The 19955-nt window shown below is 37.7% G+C and overlaps 2 protein-coding genes across 3 annotated transcripts in view; both read right to left on the bottom strand.

The window, feature by feature from the left end:
• The window catches only part of rabggta (Rab geranylgeranyltransferase subunit alpha), a 16634-nt gene extending 12993 nt beyond the window's left edge, over positions 1-3641 (bottom strand). The window contains exons 1-5 of one of the 2 annotated variants that reach the window (XM_082145134.1): positions 3532-3641; positions 3118-3141; positions 1525-1635; positions 1322-1446; positions 1-164 (exon numbers count right to left, since the gene is read on the bottom strand). The exon at positions 1-164 is cut by the window's left edge and continues 24 nt beyond it. In XM_082145134.1, coding sequence (XP_082001260.1) covers positions 1-164; positions 1322-1446; positions 1525-1635; positions 3118-3120 — 403 coding nt within the window. In that variant the 5' untranslated portion in view covers positions 3121-3141; positions 3532-3641. Of the gene's footprint in view, positions 165-1321; positions 1447-1524; positions 1636-3117; positions 3142-3223; positions 3480-3531 lie in introns of those variants that run through there. The other variant, XM_082145135.1, reaches the window with a different exon arrangement.
• A 1145-nt stretch (positions 3642-4786) lies between these two features.
• Positions 4787-19237, bottom strand: stxbp3 (syntaxin binding protein 3). Its single transcript, XM_082144409.1, has 19 exons — positions 19130-19237; positions 17906-17955; positions 16970-17051; positions 16658-16734; positions 15266-15338; positions 15058-15158; positions 14821-14966; positions 14639-14732; positions 13008-13132; positions 12731-12829; positions 11973-12039; positions 11801-11866; positions 11579-11659; positions 11354-11489; positions 11141-11247; positions 10673-10774; positions 8663-8748; positions 5833-5981; positions 4787-5694 (listed from the first exon to the last, which is right to left on the bottom strand). Exons 1-19 carry the CDS (start codon positions 19209-19211, stop codon positions 5594-5596), a joined length of 1824 nt encoding a protein of 607 aa, XP_082000535.1. The 5' UTR covers positions 19212-19237; the 3' UTR covers positions 4787-5593.
• Positions 19238-19955: the final 718 nt, after the last annotated feature.

Below are 19955 nucleotides of genomic sequence, written 5' to 3' on the forward strand. Positions count from 1 at the left end.
AGCGGTCGCAGAGGCCAAGCTCCCGCGTCCAGTCGGGCCGGGGCAGGCGCGTGTTCACCCAGGTGCGGTGGTGCCAGCAGCCGTAAGACTTGGGGTTCACTTTCAGACAGGCCTCGATGAACAGCAGCTCAGACTCGTACAGCTTCTGCACCTCGTCCGTCTCGCTAGAGGAGGCGGAGACAAACATAATGTTAATGTATACAACTTATAATACACATTACTACTATATCTTGACAGGATGAATTTATCATTTTTTATTGTATTATTTTATAAATACATAACTTGTACAACTGTGTCAATACCTTTAGAAATACTTCATAAACCAGTTAGAAATATTTTATAAGGTCACAGTAGTTTTGGTAAGTTTTATAGCTTTTTAATTGTGCTTTTATTTTGTTACAGAATCATGATGCTAATACACAAACATTTTCCTCATTTAAGTAGAAAAGCAATAAAAAAAATATTATTTTTTTTAGCAGAAAAACAAAATGGCTTTACCAATGCAAATATGGTTATAATTATTATTAAAATTAAGAAATAAATGTAACCAATTTGTAAAAGCCCTGGTCAGAAAGAAAAAGTCAAACTGTTGACCGAAAGGTTCTAAAATAAAGATTAAATAAAAAAATGTTTGATAATTTAATTTAAATGTTTTAATTATAATTATAAAGTAAAGAAAAAAAGTCACTAATCATATTATATTGGCAAGATATTATAACATTTCAGAATAAGTTTAAACAAGACCGGGGCAGAAAGAAAAATAAAGCTGATGGGATCCAATTTGTTTTTGTTTTGTTTTTTGTACAAAAACACATTTTCATCAAACAAAATGGATTTCTGCATTTAATACGTGGGTGATTTGCATAACATACATAACTATTAAATAAATCTAGATAATAATTAGAAAGAAAAATATTTCTACACAAATAAAAAAACCACACAATAAAAACCAAACAATGTTTAGTTAATTTTCACCCAAAAAACAAACAAACAAACAAACAGATCTTTAATATGTGTGACATGCAAATATGGTAATTAGGCAACACCATCATCTTTCAACACTGTAAGATTATCTGAATGCGATGACAAGTGAACACTAGATTGTTAACACACGTCAAAAATATTTGATGTCAGTACACACATGTGGAATCTGATGGTGTTGACCAACACTGAGTGACATTCAAGGAAATGAGAGCATGAAAGAAATGCAGCATACCTCAACAGACTACAAAGATTCCTAAGTCAACATAACACTACATTCACAACATAGCAGCGCAGAAACTCATCCCTTGTTTCTGGAGTAAACAGGATGGCCTCTCACCGTAACGTCTCCAGGTGCAGGAGGACTTCTCTCCTGTAGTTCCACAGTGTGGCGATGTCCGGGTTTGAGGACAGGAGCAGCTGAGTCAGGTGTAGAGCCTCCTCGTCCTGTTCCCCAGCGCTCCTCTACACACAGACAGAGGAACCGTCACACACTGTCACGCTACACACTCATTACACACACACACACGCCGCAGAACAAACCTTCTTCAGGACGGCATCGCGAGCCGACACAAACGCCTTCAGCTTCTTCTCCCGCTCTTTCCTCTTCTCCTCCTCCTGCTGCGCTGTGGACTTGATCTTCACACGCCCGTGCTGACAAACACACACACACACACACACACACACACACACACACACACACACACACACACACACACACACACACACACACACACACACACACACACACACACACACACACACACACACACACACACACACACACACACACACACACACACACACACACACACACACACACACACACACACACAGGTGTGTGACGCAGGGCTTTACAAGTGCCAAGGGTCCATGGGAAACTTTACAAGGGGGATTTATTTATTTTTTTTTATAAATAAATGAATAATTTTGAAGCTTCCACGTATTTGCAACTTTTTATCTAGCAATTTTGACTTTTTTCTTACAATTGTAAAAAAAAAAAAAAAAAAAAGTCAGAATTGTGAGAAAAATAGTCACAATTATCTTTTCAATTGTTCTATTCTTTGGCAAAAACAAGCTTGCATAAAATAAGAACTTTACTAAGAAAAATAAATACAATTATTTAAACACATCTAACGGCATAGATTTATTTGCTACCGTACCACAGTGAATAGAACAAAAAGTAAAATTAAATAACGCAATAGAAACTAAGGATTTTATGCATATTTATACCGTTCATTTTTACACAGTATAATTTGAGTTTTATATTAAATCTGATCATCTGATGTGATCATAATGAGAGCGATCATATTTAGGGGTCCGTCACATGAGAATGAACATATTTAGGGGCCTGTCCCGAGAACGATCATGTTTAGAGGTCCGTCACATGAAAATTATCATATTTAGGGGCCTGTCACATGAAAATTGTCATATTTAGGGGTCAGTCACATGAAAATTATCATATTTAGGGGCCTGTCACATGAAAATTGTCATATTTAGGGGTCAGTCACATGAGAATGAACATATATAGGGGTCCTTCACATGAGAACGATCATATTTAGGGGTCCTTCACATGAGAACGATCATATTTAGGGGTCCGTTATATGAAAATGGTCATATTTAGGGGCCTGTCACATGAGAACGATCATATTTAGGGGCCTGTCACATGAGAATGAACATATTTAGGGGTCAGTCACATGAGAATGAACATATATAGGGGTCCTTCACATGAGAACGATCATATTTAGGGGCCTGTCACATGAGAATGAACATATTTAGGGGCCTGTCACATGAGAATGAACATATTTAGGGGCCTGTCACATGAGAACGATCATATTTAGGGGCCTGTCACATGAGAACGATCATATTTAGGGGTCAGTCACATGATAATGAACATATTTAGGGGCCTGTCACATGAGAACGATCATATTTAGGGGCCTGTCACATGAGAATGAACATATTTAGGGGTCAGTCACATGAGAATTAACATATTTAGGGGTCCGTCACATGAGAATTAACATATTTAGGGGTCCGTCACATGAGAACGATCATGTTTAGGGGTTCGTCACATGAGAATGATCATATTTAGGGCAAAGTAGAGGAAATGGCATAACACTCAAAGGAAGAACAACTCACCATAATTCACCACTTGATTAAGATCTAGAAAAAGGAAAACACAGTAAGGTCAGAGATTTGTTTAATACATGTGCGAAAGCCTGTTAACAACACACGATAACGTTACCTCTTGAATCTGAATGACACACCCATAACACAGACTGAATGCAGAGCTCCATCCATGCCATTTGAAATGTGAATTATCGCATCAGACACACTTCGTACCGCTTAACCCGCAATAACACATGAATGTAGAGCTATAAAGTCATCACAGGTCTACACACATCTGGATGATTGATCTGTCATGCTCATGATGCACAATCACTGAAGCTTCACAGCACGCGTTAAACACTGCCTGACCCGAGGGTGCAGTTTCAGGAGAAACATTATACGTTACCTATACAGCTTTGTATGATGAAGAGCGTTATGTTTTACCTGTGAGTTTGACTCCAGGCTGTGCTGTGCAGGACGTGTAATAAATGCGAACTGTACTACAAACAACTCTTCCGTCGCTTCAAAAACACGTAATCATCGTAAGAGCACTAGCGCCCTCTAGACAAGAAGACAAAACCTGCGTAAGATGTCTGGAAATCTCTAAGCCTGCGTCCCAATGTGCATACTATCCATACTAAATAGTGACATTAGTAATTGTCAATACTATTTAGGGCAGATAGGGTGGATAGTATGCACACTGGGACGCAGGGTGTATTTTATGGCCACACTTACTAACTACTTACATAAAAATATGATTGTACACAATAACTGCATTATATCAAACTGTAACAAATAAATGTTAGTAGCCTATAGTAGTTAAAGACACTTAAATAGGCCTATAAAGTTATTATTATAATTATTTATTATAAATTATTATTATATTATTTTATTTATACATTTATATAATATTTTCTCTTTAAATATATATATATATATATATATATATATATATATATATATATATATATATATATATATATATATATATATATATATATATATATATATATATATATAGCCAATGTAAGAACATGCAAGAGCATGCACATCTGGTTAATAATAATCTTAGTGGCAAAATAACATACTTATCTTTTTTGTGTATGTGCTCTCAAGTGCATTCGTCAAATCATTTAATATGTTTGGTTATTTGCTGATTAGGCTAATTATTCTATATTTTTATTCAAATTTAGTTCAATTAATGAGTAGCAACAAAATAAAATAATTATACTCTAGGTGGCAGAGTATCATTTTCTACAGTAATCTTTTTGTCCCCACAAATAAAGGTGTCAGTTGTCTGTCAGACAGAGCTGTGTAAACGTGTACAGGCTTTATACAACATGCACTCAGATGCTCAACACGCACATCCATGTTTTCACGCATTTCTTTATAGTTAAAGTCCCAAAATAGGACAGATTTGATAAGATTGGTTTACTCGCATCAAGTCCTCTGAGAGAATCGAGTTATTGTGCGGAGACCACAAGCCTGCAGTAACCAGAGACTGCTTCTGGAACACTATGTAATGCAGAAATAAAGAAGACTATCTTCTTACCTTTGTGTCTTTGACTTCAATGAACTCAAAACAGGAATTGTATAGTTAAATCCCTCAATAAAAGCAAACTGCTCATGGCAACCACACCGTACCTGCAGTTACTTTAGAAAGTGTACAAATCAACAGCTCCTGAGGGCAACGACAACATCCACGAAATCATTTATTGAAACAATATATGTATTTTTATGTAGAAGTACAGATGAAATTAGACCACAAACACTGTTTAAATGTTACAAAGCAAACAGAAAATATGAACCACATCATTCATGTCATGTCAGTCGTCCAATGCAAGTATACATTAAATCTGTTAAATCCCTCCTTTGTTCATTCTCGAGTATACACGTTTTATACAAGCAAAAACACGAGCGAGCGAGAATAAATATGTACAAATCAATCTAATTCCAGAACATAAAGACAAACATTAAAACATCTTTTCAAATTGACAGTCAAGGTTTTTTTGTTTTGTTTGTTTACTACTGTTAGTGGGAGAGATACAAATACACAGAGAAGTGTACATCCAGTGCACTAGTAAATAAGGCACCCGTTTGTAAGGCTCTGGTCATAAGTACACTGATGTCATTTATGCATTATTTTAAATGTGCTTCAACTGTATTAAAGGGTTATCAAACACATACGGTGTTACACAAGTCCTTAATAGTGTTAGTGTTAACCTTTCCATGTTATTGTATTAAACTCTATTCAACCATTTAGAAAAGCCTAAACCTCAACGAACCCAAATCTCATTGTGTGTGAAGTTAGTTGTGAATACTTAACGTTACATTTAGCCTAAACCGAGTGTGATGTTTTACACATGAAAGGATGTGTTTATCACCCTGTTTGTTTGTTTTTTCCTGTGAAAAGCGTTTAAATGAATGAGAAGTAATGCTGATGGAGGCGACACAGAAGCAGCTGAGATGCGTTCCCTTCAGTCCTGGTGGGAGAATTAGGCAGGGCTCAGGGTTTGTCCTCCTCAATGGTGAATTTCTCCATGGGTTGTTTGCCCAGATTAAAGATATCCTGCAGCAGATCACGCGGAGTGAGGATGTGTGTCGAGCCTGAGGACAGTAAAAAAAAGCCATTATTTGAATCTGGCTCGGTTTCAAAACCACAGGCAGGATTTTAAAACATCAAGCCGCCTCGTTCAGGTTTAACACAGAATGATGTTGTTCGCGAGCGCTCATGTGGACCCTTACCAATGATGACCTCACAGGATTTATTAGCATGTGTGACTTCATAAGCACAGCGCATCTCTGAGGGACTGACTCCACCCAGAAGAAAGACGATGAGGCGTGAGCCGCTCCTCAGGTCATCCGGAGAGCTGCCCTTGTGCTTCTGCCGCGCACTGACACAAAACACACACACAATCAATGCAAGAAAACACACATTTATTGCATGCATTAGAAAATGCCTTCTGCATACGGTTCTGTTCAAAAGTTTGGGGTCGCGAAGATTTTTATAGTTTTTGAGAGAAGACGAATGTTCACAAAGGCTGCATTTATTTGATCGACAATACAGTAAAAACAGCAATATTGTGAAATATTATTAAATCGCTATTTTCTATGTGAATATATTGTATAAAGTAATTTATTCCTGTGATCAGAGCTGAATTATCAGCATCATTACTCCAGTCTTCAGTGTCACATGATCCTTCAGAAATCATTCTGATATGATTTGATGCTCAAAAAACATTTATGATTATTATCAAAGTTGAAAACAGCTGTGCAACGTTTGTGATTTTGATGAATACAAATTAAAAAAAAACGCATTTATTTGAAATAGAAATATTTTTTCATAATATTATATAAATGTCTCTACAGTCACTACTAACTTAACTACATTTGTCAGTAGCTTGACAGAAGCTCAGTTGCTTTACAAACAGTAGCGAATAAGTTTTCCAGCAAGTAGTGTGACCAAAAAGCTACATTTCGTTTTGAGTTTTGAGGAGCCAGAAATGCACTGAAACATCATCTTCTGATTAGATCACAAACTAAAATAGTGCGTTACCAGCATCTATAGTTTCATCACACATCTTACGGCTTTACAGTTCACTGAGAAGAGATCGTCTGATGATTATATAAAGGACGTACAGTTGAGAGTTCACATGAATCGATTAGTAAAGTTCACACTTTTGTATGTAATTTATGCAAGTTGTCGCTGCATCAAAGACTTTAAACTTGAATAATAGCCATTTTACTCTATATCAAATTGCACTCTATCAAATGTCTACTTCTGATTTTATGATGACCCGTCATAGTTTAACTTTCCCGCCACAGCTTTATAATGAACCTAAAAGACACTAGCGTTGTGTTTTGAGCCATTGCTTTGGCAAAGCATCGGTCAATCGGAAAGAAAACAAAATTGTAATATTATTGCGCTTTATCACAAGGCAAAGGCTGTGATCTAATGACCTAGGTTGTGGCGGGTTTCAGAGCGGGTTCACAGTAAATGAGCTTCATCACTGCATGTGCTGTGAGTTTAATGTACATTTTCGACTAGTCCTGTGTATCCAATTTAAGTTGCATATATTTTCTTCTTGCTTTGATGTTACAACTGTAGCAATGTTGCACTTTGACAGTCAGTTTGAGATATAGGCTAATATTTGAGTAATGTGTGCATCTATGGAGAGTTTACTAAATAAAACAATACTCTTTGAAATCAGAATTGTATTGCATTTCACTGTTTTAAACCCCAAATATTTCAGTTATTTGTAATATACAATGTCATTGTAAAAAAATAAATCAAATTAGCTTCAATGTAACTAGAAAAAACTACTTTTTCGTAGAGTGGCTTGACTGGATCTTAACTACTTTTAACTTTATGAGTAACTTGCAGCTTGTCAAACTACAGTTTCAGAGCTTCTCCAACACTGCAATTCAACGCATCCTTGCTGAATAAAAGTATTAATTTCTTTAAAACAAAAATAAATCATACTGACCCCAAAGATTTGAACAGTAGTGTATGATCTATGACATCATGCAATTATATCATCAGCAGGAATGAGAAGAGTTTTCATTTTAAGTGGTCCATGTTATTTATAAAAATAACATGAATCAAGGCAACAAAAAGGAACCTGAATGTATGAAATGAGTAATACTGCATGTGAACACAGAACAAGCAGCCAACAACCCAAAGTTGACCCTTGCCTTACCTCACCACTCTGAAAGCCCAGAGGAATGAAGAAACAGACATTGACTACAACTTCAAAATGAAACTTTTTGGATTGATTTTTTTCTTTCTTCTAATGATGGAGAATTAAAATATGCCAAGATACTGAACCTAGAATATGGCTTTAAAGCCAGGCTCAGACTACAGGAGTTTTAGACCATTTTGTGAGGAAAAAGAACGTGTCCAGGGGCATCGGTCGGCTCCGATGTTCGGCCCAGATTATCTGCTAATGTGAGGCGTTTACAGATCAAATCTTAAATCTCCCGATCTGCTCGCGGACACACTGGGGCCGCCCCCGACAATATCAAACATGTTTGATATTTAGGATTTAAATCGGCATGATTACGTCAGTACTTCCACAATAGCCAATGAGAGACAAGTCTAGAAGGAGACGAAAGTGACAGAACTTTTGAAATGCCGAAACAACCAGCAGCTGCACGGGTCCGGTGGACAACGGAGGTGGAGCTGGACAAAATGTGGCAATAACACGACTGCCTTTATAAGGTCTCCTCATATCTACAGGAAGTTGCTAAGAGACAGTATACATTTTGTTTACATCCGCTTCCCCGTGACATCACGTGAGGTGCTACATCTGGCATGATAATCTATATATTGTAGTGTGTGATGCGCCATGACTTTCATATCTTGTAGTGTGTGCAGGTTTGAGATTTGAAAGAAGAAAATGTATGAAGATTCTCCTTATGTGCGTGATGCAACCAGATTTCACAGTCGGTAGAGGTTTATAAACTCCTGTAGTCTGAACCCAGCTTAAGTGTGTATCTTAAAGTAAACGATACAGTCATTAATTCGCTATGTAATAGACTTGAGGGAACTGTGAATGAAAGTGTCTGGCTCTACCTCACGGCACGCGAGCCGTTCCACGCAGACGGACACTCAGACTGGAACGGCCAGTCTTTAACCTCCAGTTTGTTCTCCACTGCATCCTACCACACACACACACACACACACACACACACACACACACACACACACACACACACACACACACACACACACACACACACACACACACACACACACACACACACACACACACACACACACACACACACACACACACACACACACACACACACACACACACACACACAGATTTAGTTGACAAAACCAAAATATAACAGTAGTGTTTATTTGCTCTTCTTACTGATGCACAGTGGTGGGCCTTCAGTGTCAGGCTCTAATTTCAAATCCCCAGGAAAACCGTATTCTCCGGAGAACTCAAAAGGTACTACAAAAATAACGGGAAAACCTGGGGTGGAATGTATTTCTGTCAGTTTATAAGGTTAACATTGATGCTTCTGCTAGAGATGATGTGTGGCGCAGTGAAAGGAGACTGGTTGAATTGTGTTAATTGGGTTTCTTGCTTTAATAATGGCATTCTTGCTGCCTGAGACACCCGTCTGTGATGCAACGCCCTGTTACACTGCCTTTCTGTATAATGATGGTTTCTATAGCCGTGGAGTCATAATGATGGTATCAAGAGGTGGATTAATTCTGGTAGGACACCACTGAAGGCCTAGCTGTGAAATGCACAGCCCGCTACTGCTAATGCATAAAACTTGCGCAATTTAGTGTTTCTTTTCTCTGAAATCAACTAGAAATCTAATGGTTTTCACAGATGTTAAAGTACTATTTATAGATGACAAGGAAATAAGTGTATATTTGTGATTTCTGGAAGCCTGACATTTGATCTTAAGGTCAAAATCTAGGATATAATGTCAGTGCCCTTAGCCATGAACAAATGTGCATTGGTCTTATTTACATGATACACCACAAGTGTAAGCTCATATCCTGCTGTATTATATATCAGGGCTCGAGAATAAGGATGGCCTGCTGGCGGCGAGAGCGCTTCGGGACACTTGCCCTTTTGGGATACGGTTGCATGGATGATGAAAATCAGTGTTGTTCTTGTACATCCACTTTTATGTCTTGCAAACATACATGTTTGTATTTCCAGTATATACATTATGGTTACATTACATCTGTGTAATTTCGAACTCGTCACACAAATAAGGAAACAGTTTACAACAAGGTCCCATTAGCTAATGTTAGTTAGTGCATTAACTAACAATGAGCAATACATTTGTTATAGTGTTTTAATTTGTTAAATGTTGTAACTGCTCATTGTTAGTTCATGTTAGCTCAGGTTCAGTAAACAATATATTATATATATTAATCTATGTATTATATAATACAGATATATATTAATCCAAGGGTTTTCAAAGTGGGGTACTCATCCAATAGCAGGGGGTTAGATAAATCATTTGCTATACCATATTTTCTGTCAAATTTGTATAATCCGAAACGAGGTACGATTTATATTCCAAAGTGACTTATATATTGCATTTAATGTCAAATAAGCAAAACTTAGACACTTAAATGTGGACACTTCAAGGTTTATCTCGATTTGGTTCATTTTTGTGACGTGCGGGAGTTCAGAGACAGAGACGGCAAGCGCATTTTGTTTGTTTTCTTTATTTTACAATAGTATGATGTTTTGATGTTATTTTAAAAGGTACGCAAGTAAAAATAGACCCTTTAAATGTTTTGAATGAAGTCTTACTCTTATCTAATGGAGTATTTTAAGTTGTTTGGTCTTACATAAGGAACCCAAGTGATCGCACCAGCGCCTCATCCGCGCAAATACAATATCACTTCTTATTGCTAACTGATTAATTGTGAGTTTAATAAATTAATTTAACATTAAATAAAGCATATAATCTGTACCTGAGATTATCGTTGTCACACATGTATGTTGTTGTTCCAGATCAGGACAAAAACTTTGATTAACATGGAAAAGATGCATTTTATCGCGTCAGGTTAGGACACAGTGTTAGAGTCACTCACCTCCATTACATCTTTGATGACGGGTGTCCAGCGAGACACGTTGTAAGTCTCCTGGTCTGACCGGTCTCTCCGTGATTGTTTACGAGATGAGAACATGCTTGACTGTTATGAAGAGAGATGAAGGTGAAAAACTAAATCAGCCAAAATAAAAAACTTGTAAAGCAGGACTTGTATGTCACACACCCCATCAGACTTCACTACCAAGTCGATTCAATAGCATATTACAGTATACCAATCCTAATAATATTTCAGTATGGAAATTGGCTGTAAGTGTCATGAAATATCACAGGTATTGATACTGAAAGACTGGTATTGTAAAAGCACACAGCATACTCTCACTTCCCTATTCCTAAATGTTTCAAGCTACAAAACTGCAATTCAAAACATATCACAACCAAATAAGTCATTAGTCTGAGGAAGTTGGAAAAGAAGCAGTGCCAGAGGAGAAAAAAGCATCCGCGGACTCACTGTGGAGACAACGGGAACTCCCAGATGTTTCCAGTTAAGGATATACCCGGTTTCATGCTCGATTTTCACATTCTGGATGAGTTTATTCAGGTTCTCCTCTGTCGTACCTGACCATGACACACAAACACACGTATATTCAGCTGTACACATCCAGCAGGAAAACATATCAGATGTTTCCTAATCTCTACATGACAGGAAAAGAGAAACATCCACCGTTGAGGCTGAAGATGTAGAGAAGGACGGCCCGGATCTTGTCAGTGGTGTCATACTGGTTTAACAGCACAGGAAGTAACGTCCTCATGGGGTCCTTGACCTTCTGTCCTTCAGCATCTGCACCTACAGCCAGATCCTACACACAAACCACAAACCAGAGGCATGAACATACACACTCTGCCCAGAAGAGGGCACCCTTTCCCTCAAGCGATCACCATGCTCTACCTGTTCTGCTTTGCAGAGTTTTTCCACATATTTCTGATAATGGCTCATCAGATCCTCGGCTAAACTTACGTGGACCGTTTTCTGAAAGAGACGGGAAACACACACCGGCAATTGAGTCACTCAGTGGGTTTCTACAGTATTTTAGGCAGCCTGTTGAACGTATAGGCCCCAGGTGTCATGTGATAGCACACTCTTTCAGGGCATGTGAGGCATCTCGATTACCTGAGTAACCTGCTTACGAAAGGCTGGCATCTTCTTCATGAGCTGCGACAGCGCTCCAATTGTGATCTGCCAATGACAGGGGGCATCTATGACACACTCGTATGAGGGAATCTGTAACTGGAGACTACTGTTATTGTTCTGAGCTGTTATTAACTGTAAAAATATACTGTACCTTCCCATCAGCCGACTGCTTCTCATTTCTGCCGGCAGACATGTCCTTAACCAGTTTGGGGATTTGCCTTCGGAACAAACACATAGGCACTGGTTACATTGCTGCGGATGTTTATGATGGTAAATTGGCATATAACAGGGCCACACTGCATGTGTCTTATGTGGATGAAGCAATCCCATAATGCACTGCAAACAAGCTCAAAGGAGGACAGAGTTGAGAGAAATGTATAAATATACACTACTGTTTTTGGGGTCAGGAAGATTCTTTTCTTAAAGGAAATGAATACTTTTATTCAGTGAGGATGCGTTAAAAGTGACAAGACTTCTAGATTGTCACAAGATTTCAATTTAAAATAAACGCTGCTCTTTTGAACTTTCTGTTCATAAAAGAATCCTGAAAAATATGAAGCAGCACAACTTTTTTGATGATTCTGATGATTTCTAAAAGGTCATGTGACACTGAAGCGGTGTAATGATGCTGAAAATTCAGCTTTAACATCACATCAATAAATCACATTTTACAATATATTCACAAAGAAAACTGCTATTTTAATTTGTAATAATATTTCACAATATTACTGCTTTTACTGTATTTTTGATTAAATAAATGCAGACTTATTTGGAACAGTAGTGTATTTTATTAACTCTAGAGAAGTACTGACACACACAGTGAAGTTAAATAATATCTGACCATTGTAACCAATGTGTTTTCATGGCCTCGGCAGAGTCTGCTGGTTCATTTGAAGTATTTCTACTCACCCAGTGACCTCAGCAATGTGCATGTGACGTAATTTGACCCATAATTCATCCTCTTCATTCAGTAAAGCTTCTTTCTTGGAGCCATCCTTTGTTTTATACCTAAGAGTAATAAACACACAGAAAAACACTGATACACAGCAGGAGCATAATAAGAACTGGGATGTGTTTTAAAGTAAATAGAGACTCTGATTTCACACTGATCCTCAGGAATGATTACAGTAATAATTTCAGGCTCTTTTCAGTGTTAAATAGAAGTGATTTGGCTGAGGTGACATACTCATAGCTGTTGTCCTTCATAGGTATGAGGTCATAAGCCATGGCCTGGTAGGTGAGCTCGTGAAGAATGGGGCTGACAGGGTCCAGCGCACGATCAACGATCAGAAGCTGAGACGGCGTTTTTGCCTGAATATGAAAGAAAAGTTCTGATGGTTTGTGCTGGCAGACATGTCACTTACAAGATGACATCAGAATAAAATCCAAGACCAGAAACAAGTCTCCGGGAGTAATGAGGAAATTATCTTATTCAAAATTCTAAATGTGGCATTGAACACGGCACTTTTTTACTAAACATTTATTACCATGTATTATCCATTACTTTACTTCTTGTTGAAACATTTGGGATTTACTTAGAAAGACTTTTACTTAATCACATTTTGTGAAAAGATTTGTGATGCTGATTTGCTGCTCAAGAAACATTTCTTCTTATTATTATTATTAATGTTGAAAACAGTTGTGCTTTTGATTATTTTTGTGGAAACCGTAATACATTTCTTCAAGATTCTTTGATGAATAGAAAGTTCAAAAGAACAGCATTTATTTGAAATGGGAAACTTTTGTTACATTATAAATGGGGGTGGGTGATTTGACCAATCATATCTCACGATGTGATCATTTTTTTGTTTATGATAACGATAAATCATAATATAGTTATTTTGGGTATTAAAATTAAGAACAAATAAGCAAATTATTAATTCAATTTTTTTTCTCCAGGAAAACATTTATCTACTGTCACTTTAAGGCGAATGCACAGATCTAATACGCTGATACACATGCGGTTTTCACTTCAGACACAACTGACTGTGTTTCAGTGAATACTCCACGCGGTGGCCATTTTGACAATTGTTAATGTATTTGACCATTTGGCGTAATAGGCCGTGAAAAAGAACTGAATTTGCGATCACATGCTCGCGTTCCAGCTGTGTGTCAGTCAGCGCAAGCACCGCTTTGAGTTCTTTTTCACAGCTTATTGCGCTTAACTCTTTTTAACATCATGTACATACTGCTCTTTATTTTCCTCATTCATACACGTCAATAACTAGTTCTGCACTACGCTGATATATTTACATACCGCTATATAAATGATATAGCAAAATCGGTAACACGTTATAATAAGATTAATTAAATAACATTAGTTAATGTATATGAACTAACAATGAGCAACACATTTGTTACAGTATTTATTAATGTCTGTTAGTGTTTGTTAATAAAAATCCAGTTGTTCATGTTAGTTCACAGCATTAACTAATGTTAACAGATACATCCTTTGATTTTAATAATGAATCAGTAAATGCTGAAACTAATATTAACTAAGCTTAATAAATACTGAAGCATTGTTCATTCTTAGTTCATGTTAACTAAGGTAGTAAACTAAAATCTCTAACGATAGAAACTATATCACCACCACAATATTTAACCGCCACCAAGCCCTAATTAATTTTACTGTCACTTTTGATTAATTTAATGCATCCTTGCTAAATAAAAGTATTAAATTTACTCATAAATATATTACCTTAACTTTTGAAGAGTATTGTGTATCTCAAGAAAACGATATTTTTATTTATAAAGCTGTACATCCAACCGCACCAATCAGATAAGCTGATGTGTTTTGGTTGTTGTAAACACTCTCACCTTTATTTTCGAGTTGTCGTCCAACTCGTAATATCGCGCCAGTTTATCATCCACAAGTTCAGCCAACTGCTTTCCATATCCGAGAGCTGAATCTCTGCACAGGACAGAATTCAATGATTCGAAGTCCATTCAAGCATCAGGTGTAATGTGAGCACATGTGAAGTGAATAAGAGTGTCTGTACCTCTTGAATCTGACTCCAGGGTACTCGTCCAGCGTGGCGCAGAGAGTTACGATCTGATCAGCGATCATCTCCAGCGTCTGAGCTCTGTCCTGACTGTTCGGACTGTAGATGCTCTTGAAGGCCTCTGGGTTATCACAGGTGAACACCTGCACAGGTGACCCATAAAACACAGTCATACACAGTAAAACACTCTGCCAGACCAGGCTACATGAATTTGCAGAACACAGATAAACTCACTTGTGCTTCCAGTGGCAGAAACGAGATGTTGATCTCTTTACACACTTTAATGTGTTTGGCACAGTTCTTCTTCATCTTGTCGAAGAGCTCATCAGGGCAGTCTGGGGTCATTTCAATATAATAGTAATAAAAATGTCACTGTTTTTTAAAATAACACAATCTATTGGATTTGTTTTCAATCAAAACAGAGTTGAGGCAGTGAACTCACAGTCAGTGAAGAAGACATAGGCAGCTCTGTATTTGGGTTTCAGTTTGAAGTCATTAATAAATGCATCAACACACTGTAAATATAAAAACATCCAGGTCACAAACAGATCATCACAATAAAGTAAGGCTTATTATGTACACTATATGGACAAAAGTATTGGGACAAAATCGAGCACCTAGCCATGCAGTCTGCATTTACAAACATTTGCTCAGTGAATTCAAGTGTGGTACTGTGATAGGATGCCACCCTTGCAATAAAGTCCATTTGTGGAATTTCATCCTTGCTATTCTTTGGTCAACTTTAAGTGGATTTACTGGAAAGTGGAAGCATTTAGGAACAGCAACAACAAGTGAAAAAGAACGTTAAGTCACAAAGCGGGGTCACAGAGGGCTGAGGCACATGCGTAACAGTCACCAAAGCTCTGCTGATCTCATAGCTGAAGAGTGAAACTTCCACTGGCATTAATATCTGCACAAAAACTGTGAGGCGGGAGCTTCACGAAATGGGTTTCCATGGCCGAGCATCTGCATGCAAGCCTCACATCGCCGACTACAAGTGTGGGAAGTGGAGTAAAGCACGCTGCCACTGGACTCTGGAGCAGTGGAAACATGTTCTGTGAAGTAACGAATCATGCGTCTCTGTTTGACAGTCTGATGAGTGACTTTGGGTTTGGCGGATGCCAGAAGAACGTTACCAGCCTGACTGTATTGTGCCAACTGTAGTTTGGTGGAGGAGGGATACTGGTGTGGGGCTGTTGTTCAGGGGTTGGTCTAGGCCTCTTACTTCCAGTGAAGGGAAGTCTTAATGCTTCAGCAAAACGGGACGTGATGTCACAAGATGCGACCCTAAAAAGGACTGAATGCTCAAGCAAACCTGTTTTTCTCATCATAGTCGTGATGTTGCCCATCACAGTTCAGTACAGGCATCAGAACCAGGTCTCCTCACAGCAGATTTTCATTTGTGTGACAATTCCTGGCGCTGTTTTGACTCCTAGCTCTTCAAGAGTTCTCAGCTGGTCAAAACACCATCATATGTAGCTACACTCATACAACGAGCGCATTTATCCCAGACCACAGCATTGTTTTGAATGTTCGGTAAGTTCCGCCACTAAATATATGCAATCAAAGCCGACCAATCAGGTTGTGAACATATCTATATGTCTTTAGGTTCGGTGTTAAAACGGCAAAGTGAACACTAAGCGGACCAGGACAAAAAAATTATATTTTTGGTCCAGACCAACTGAACCGAAATACAAGTGTGAACTGGGTTTGGTTCTTTTAAAACAAACTATATGTGAAAACACCCTAGAGTGCGACATCATTACAGTCCCTGTTGGTGTAATGATCAGGTGTCCCAATACATTTGTCCATATAGTGTCTCCTGAACTCTGACCTTGGCAGTGGGGGTCATGAAGTAGATGGCCTTCATCTCTGGAACCGGTTCTCTGTTTTTGTAAATGTCCTCCACAACTGTGAACAAACAAAAGGTAACACATTATGACAATAATTCCCCATCCAGTTCATTCTTTTTCTCGATTAAGAGGAAACGAGAAAGCTTCCCTTCTGGAAAACACAGGAAGGAAGAGTGTCCGACTCTCACTACACAAAGAAGTTCAAGCACTGGATCCACAAGAGAGCTGGATTTCTGTCTAACACAAAGGATGTTCAACTGAACCCGGGAGCAAAACCTCTTTCCCTCACTTACTTGTGATGCCCTCTGACATGAGATCGGACATTTTGCAGCAGGAGGAGAGGAGGCGGGTGGTAAACTGGTCCAGTATGAGGATCTGTGAGACAGATTTGACATCAATCACAATTACAGAACAGGAATCGTTGAAGGGATACTTTAGCCAAAAATGAAAACTACGTCGTCATAAACTCTCTCTTATGCTGTTCCAAACCTGTGTGACTTTCTTTCTTTTACAAAAGACGACATTTTGAAGAATCCTGGCAAGCAAAGAGTTTCGGTTCCCATTGACTTCCATTATATATTTTTTGTCCATACAATAGAAGTCAATGGGAACCGAAAAGGTTTGGTTACCAACATTCTTCAAAATATATTCTTTTGTGTTCTGCATGAGAAAGAAATGCATACAGGTTTGAAACAATATAAATTATGACAGAGTTTTGAATTTTTTGCGTGGACCATCCCTTCACGTATTAAAAAAATTCCGGTTTCAATTCCACTTTCAAATCAAGGTGCCCTTTATTAAAACAACCATTCAGTAATTATACTTATGCGGTAACACTTTATTTTACAGTACACTTCTGACACGTTACATGTACAAGTATGTGCTGTTAATTGATATCACTCAGTACTTTCTTATTTGTAACACGATCTGTAAGAGTGTCACCTTAAAACATAGTTCAACCTTCTTTAAAATAAGGTTCCATTTGTTAACATAAACTAACAATAAAAAAAAGCATTTATTAACCTCAATTAATGTTACTTTCAAAATGTACTAAAATATTATTAAGATGGATGGATGGATGGATGGATGGATGGATGGATGGATGGATGGATGGATGGATGGATGGATGGATGGATGGATGGATGGATGGATGGATGGATGGATGGATGGATGGATGGATGGATGGATGGATGGATGGATGGATGGAATCTAAACGCATTCAAACTGACCTTCCATATTTCTGACTTTCTGCAGTCGGCAATGATGGTGTCCTTGATTCCTGTGACGTCAGATAAATCAATATATTAGTTAAAGCGGTGAATCGGTTTTGCTGATGCACCATGGAACTGAAAATCAAGAAAAAATTCCAAGAAACTTTATTTCCTATTTTGAGTTTGTTCTGCTTGAGAGCAAAGACATACAGTCGTATGTAGATACAAAAAAAATAAATAAAAAAAAAATAAAAAAAATGAATATGTTAAATGAAAGTAAAAGTACAAGAGATGTTTTATTTATTTTTACCAACTTCTGAACTGAGCTTCTCTTTTAAAAAAAAACATGATTCCACTTCCTCTCTTTAGATTTATTAATATTATCTTACTTTTATTTTATTTGAAGTAGTGAAAAATCAGTCTGTGAAATCGTATGAGTGAAAGGTGAATATGATTAATATGTCAATTTACATGCAGATCTTGATCTGTTAATGTTTTTTTTCTCCACATTTTGATCTACTGGGTCTCTCTAAAGGGCCCTGGTTCAGAACCACTGCTATATATACACGTCAAAGTGCATATACCCCCTTAAAATACTTTAAAAACACGTGCACATCAGAATCTATACATTTAACAAGGTAAAATGACGTTGTGCGTGTCACGGCTAGTCTTAATCAAATGTTATGGACACACATGGCTCTCCTTTCATGGAATAACTCAAATGTCACAACACAGCAGACCGGAAGTCACTGATAAAGTTCACAGAATGTAACACAAGGGCGCAGGAGTGACATCATCCAACACTCCGCGTCATCCAAAGTCATGACAACATACAGAGCCCACAACTAACGTTATAACCCCGTTCTCCGTTAAAATCAGACAACTCCTGCAGTTGAATTGCCAAAGTGAGCTAAACCGGACAGGCTAACATTAGCAGAGCAGCTAACGGAAACAGTGACCCAACGACACATATAAGACATTTACCAAGACAAACAAACGGGACACACCCCATATCGCACTTTTTTCTTATTAAACACCAAAACAAACACATAAACAGCTTCATGAGGCGGCTGTAACTCCTCTGAGCAAACCCAGCACACTAACGTTAAATGTATCTTTTCAAACTTCTGACAGCTCTTCCTCTGAGCTGAACTCGTATAAGTTAACGTTAAATGATGAAGTGTTGCACTCTGCATGCAAGACGTTGGAAAGAAAATCAACTGTTGCTCTCAATGAACTTACTTTGCCAAACTATCTTTTTCAAGCCGTGTTCTGCTCCAGTTGCCATCTTGAGTGAGTCAAAGCAAATGCGCGCTCCCGTCATCTGGGAGGAGGGAGGGAGTGCGCGCACGCGTTCGAGTGTTGGATACAAGTAGAGGATATTATGCGCAGATAAAATAAATAAAAAAAACCTATTGAACATTTCCACCATTACTGCCCAGTGAACAAAGATTCAGTTCATTAAACGGGTCATTCGTTAATTGGAGTGGCAATAAACAAGTGGCAGAATTTGTTATTCTGGCAAAACTTTACATTAAGGTCTCATTTGTTAACATTATGCATTAGCTAACACGAACTATCAATGAGCAATTTAGAGCATTTGTTAATCTTTATTAATGTTAGTAAAATATTGTTCATTGTTTGTTCATGCTAGTTTATAAGTAAGTGCATTCATGTTAAATAGCCTACAACTTTTAATTAAAAACAATTAATTAAAATGTACAGTATGAAATTAACATTAACTAAGATGAATAAATCAGAACGATTGTTTATTGTTAGTAAATGTTATAGTAGCCTATATATTTATAAGCACTGTGTGACCACTATTTCCACCAATATTTTCCTAAAATGGGGACTGTCATCATGATAGAGTCAAGATCAGGGGACATTTTGGAAATATTAAGAAGACTATGTTTATGAAAATATAGATTAAAATGTCAAATCTGCAAGTTAACCTTACACAGAAAAAAAGTAGTCCAGAACAGAATTCACAGAATTCCCCTTTTTATTTAAGGGGTGACATCCATTGACACCACAGAGAGTTAACTTTTCCTTACAATATAATAAA

Source organism: Leuciscus leuciscus (assembly GCF_965113295.1).
Source record: "Leuciscus leuciscus genome assembly, chromosome: 18".
Lineage (NCBI taxonomy): Eukaryota > Metazoa > Chordata > Actinopteri > Cypriniformes > Leuciscidae > Leuciscus > Leuciscus leuciscus.

Excerpts from the sequence above, each read along its gene's own strand:
- stxbp3 (XM_082144409.1), bottom strand. The coding sequence starts at position 19,211 with ATGACGGGAGCGCGCATTTGCTTTGACTCACTCAAGATGGCAACTGGA. Across the intron at positions 11,248-11,353 it reads CTACATCTTCAGCCTCAACG|GTACGACAGAGGAGAACCTG; the intron begins GTGGATGTTTCT and ends TGTCATGGTCAG. Across the intron at positions 10,775-11,140 it reads GAGTTCCCGTTGTCTCCACA|TCAAGCATGTTCTCATCTCG; the intron begins GTGAGTCCGCGG and ends TCTTCATAACAG.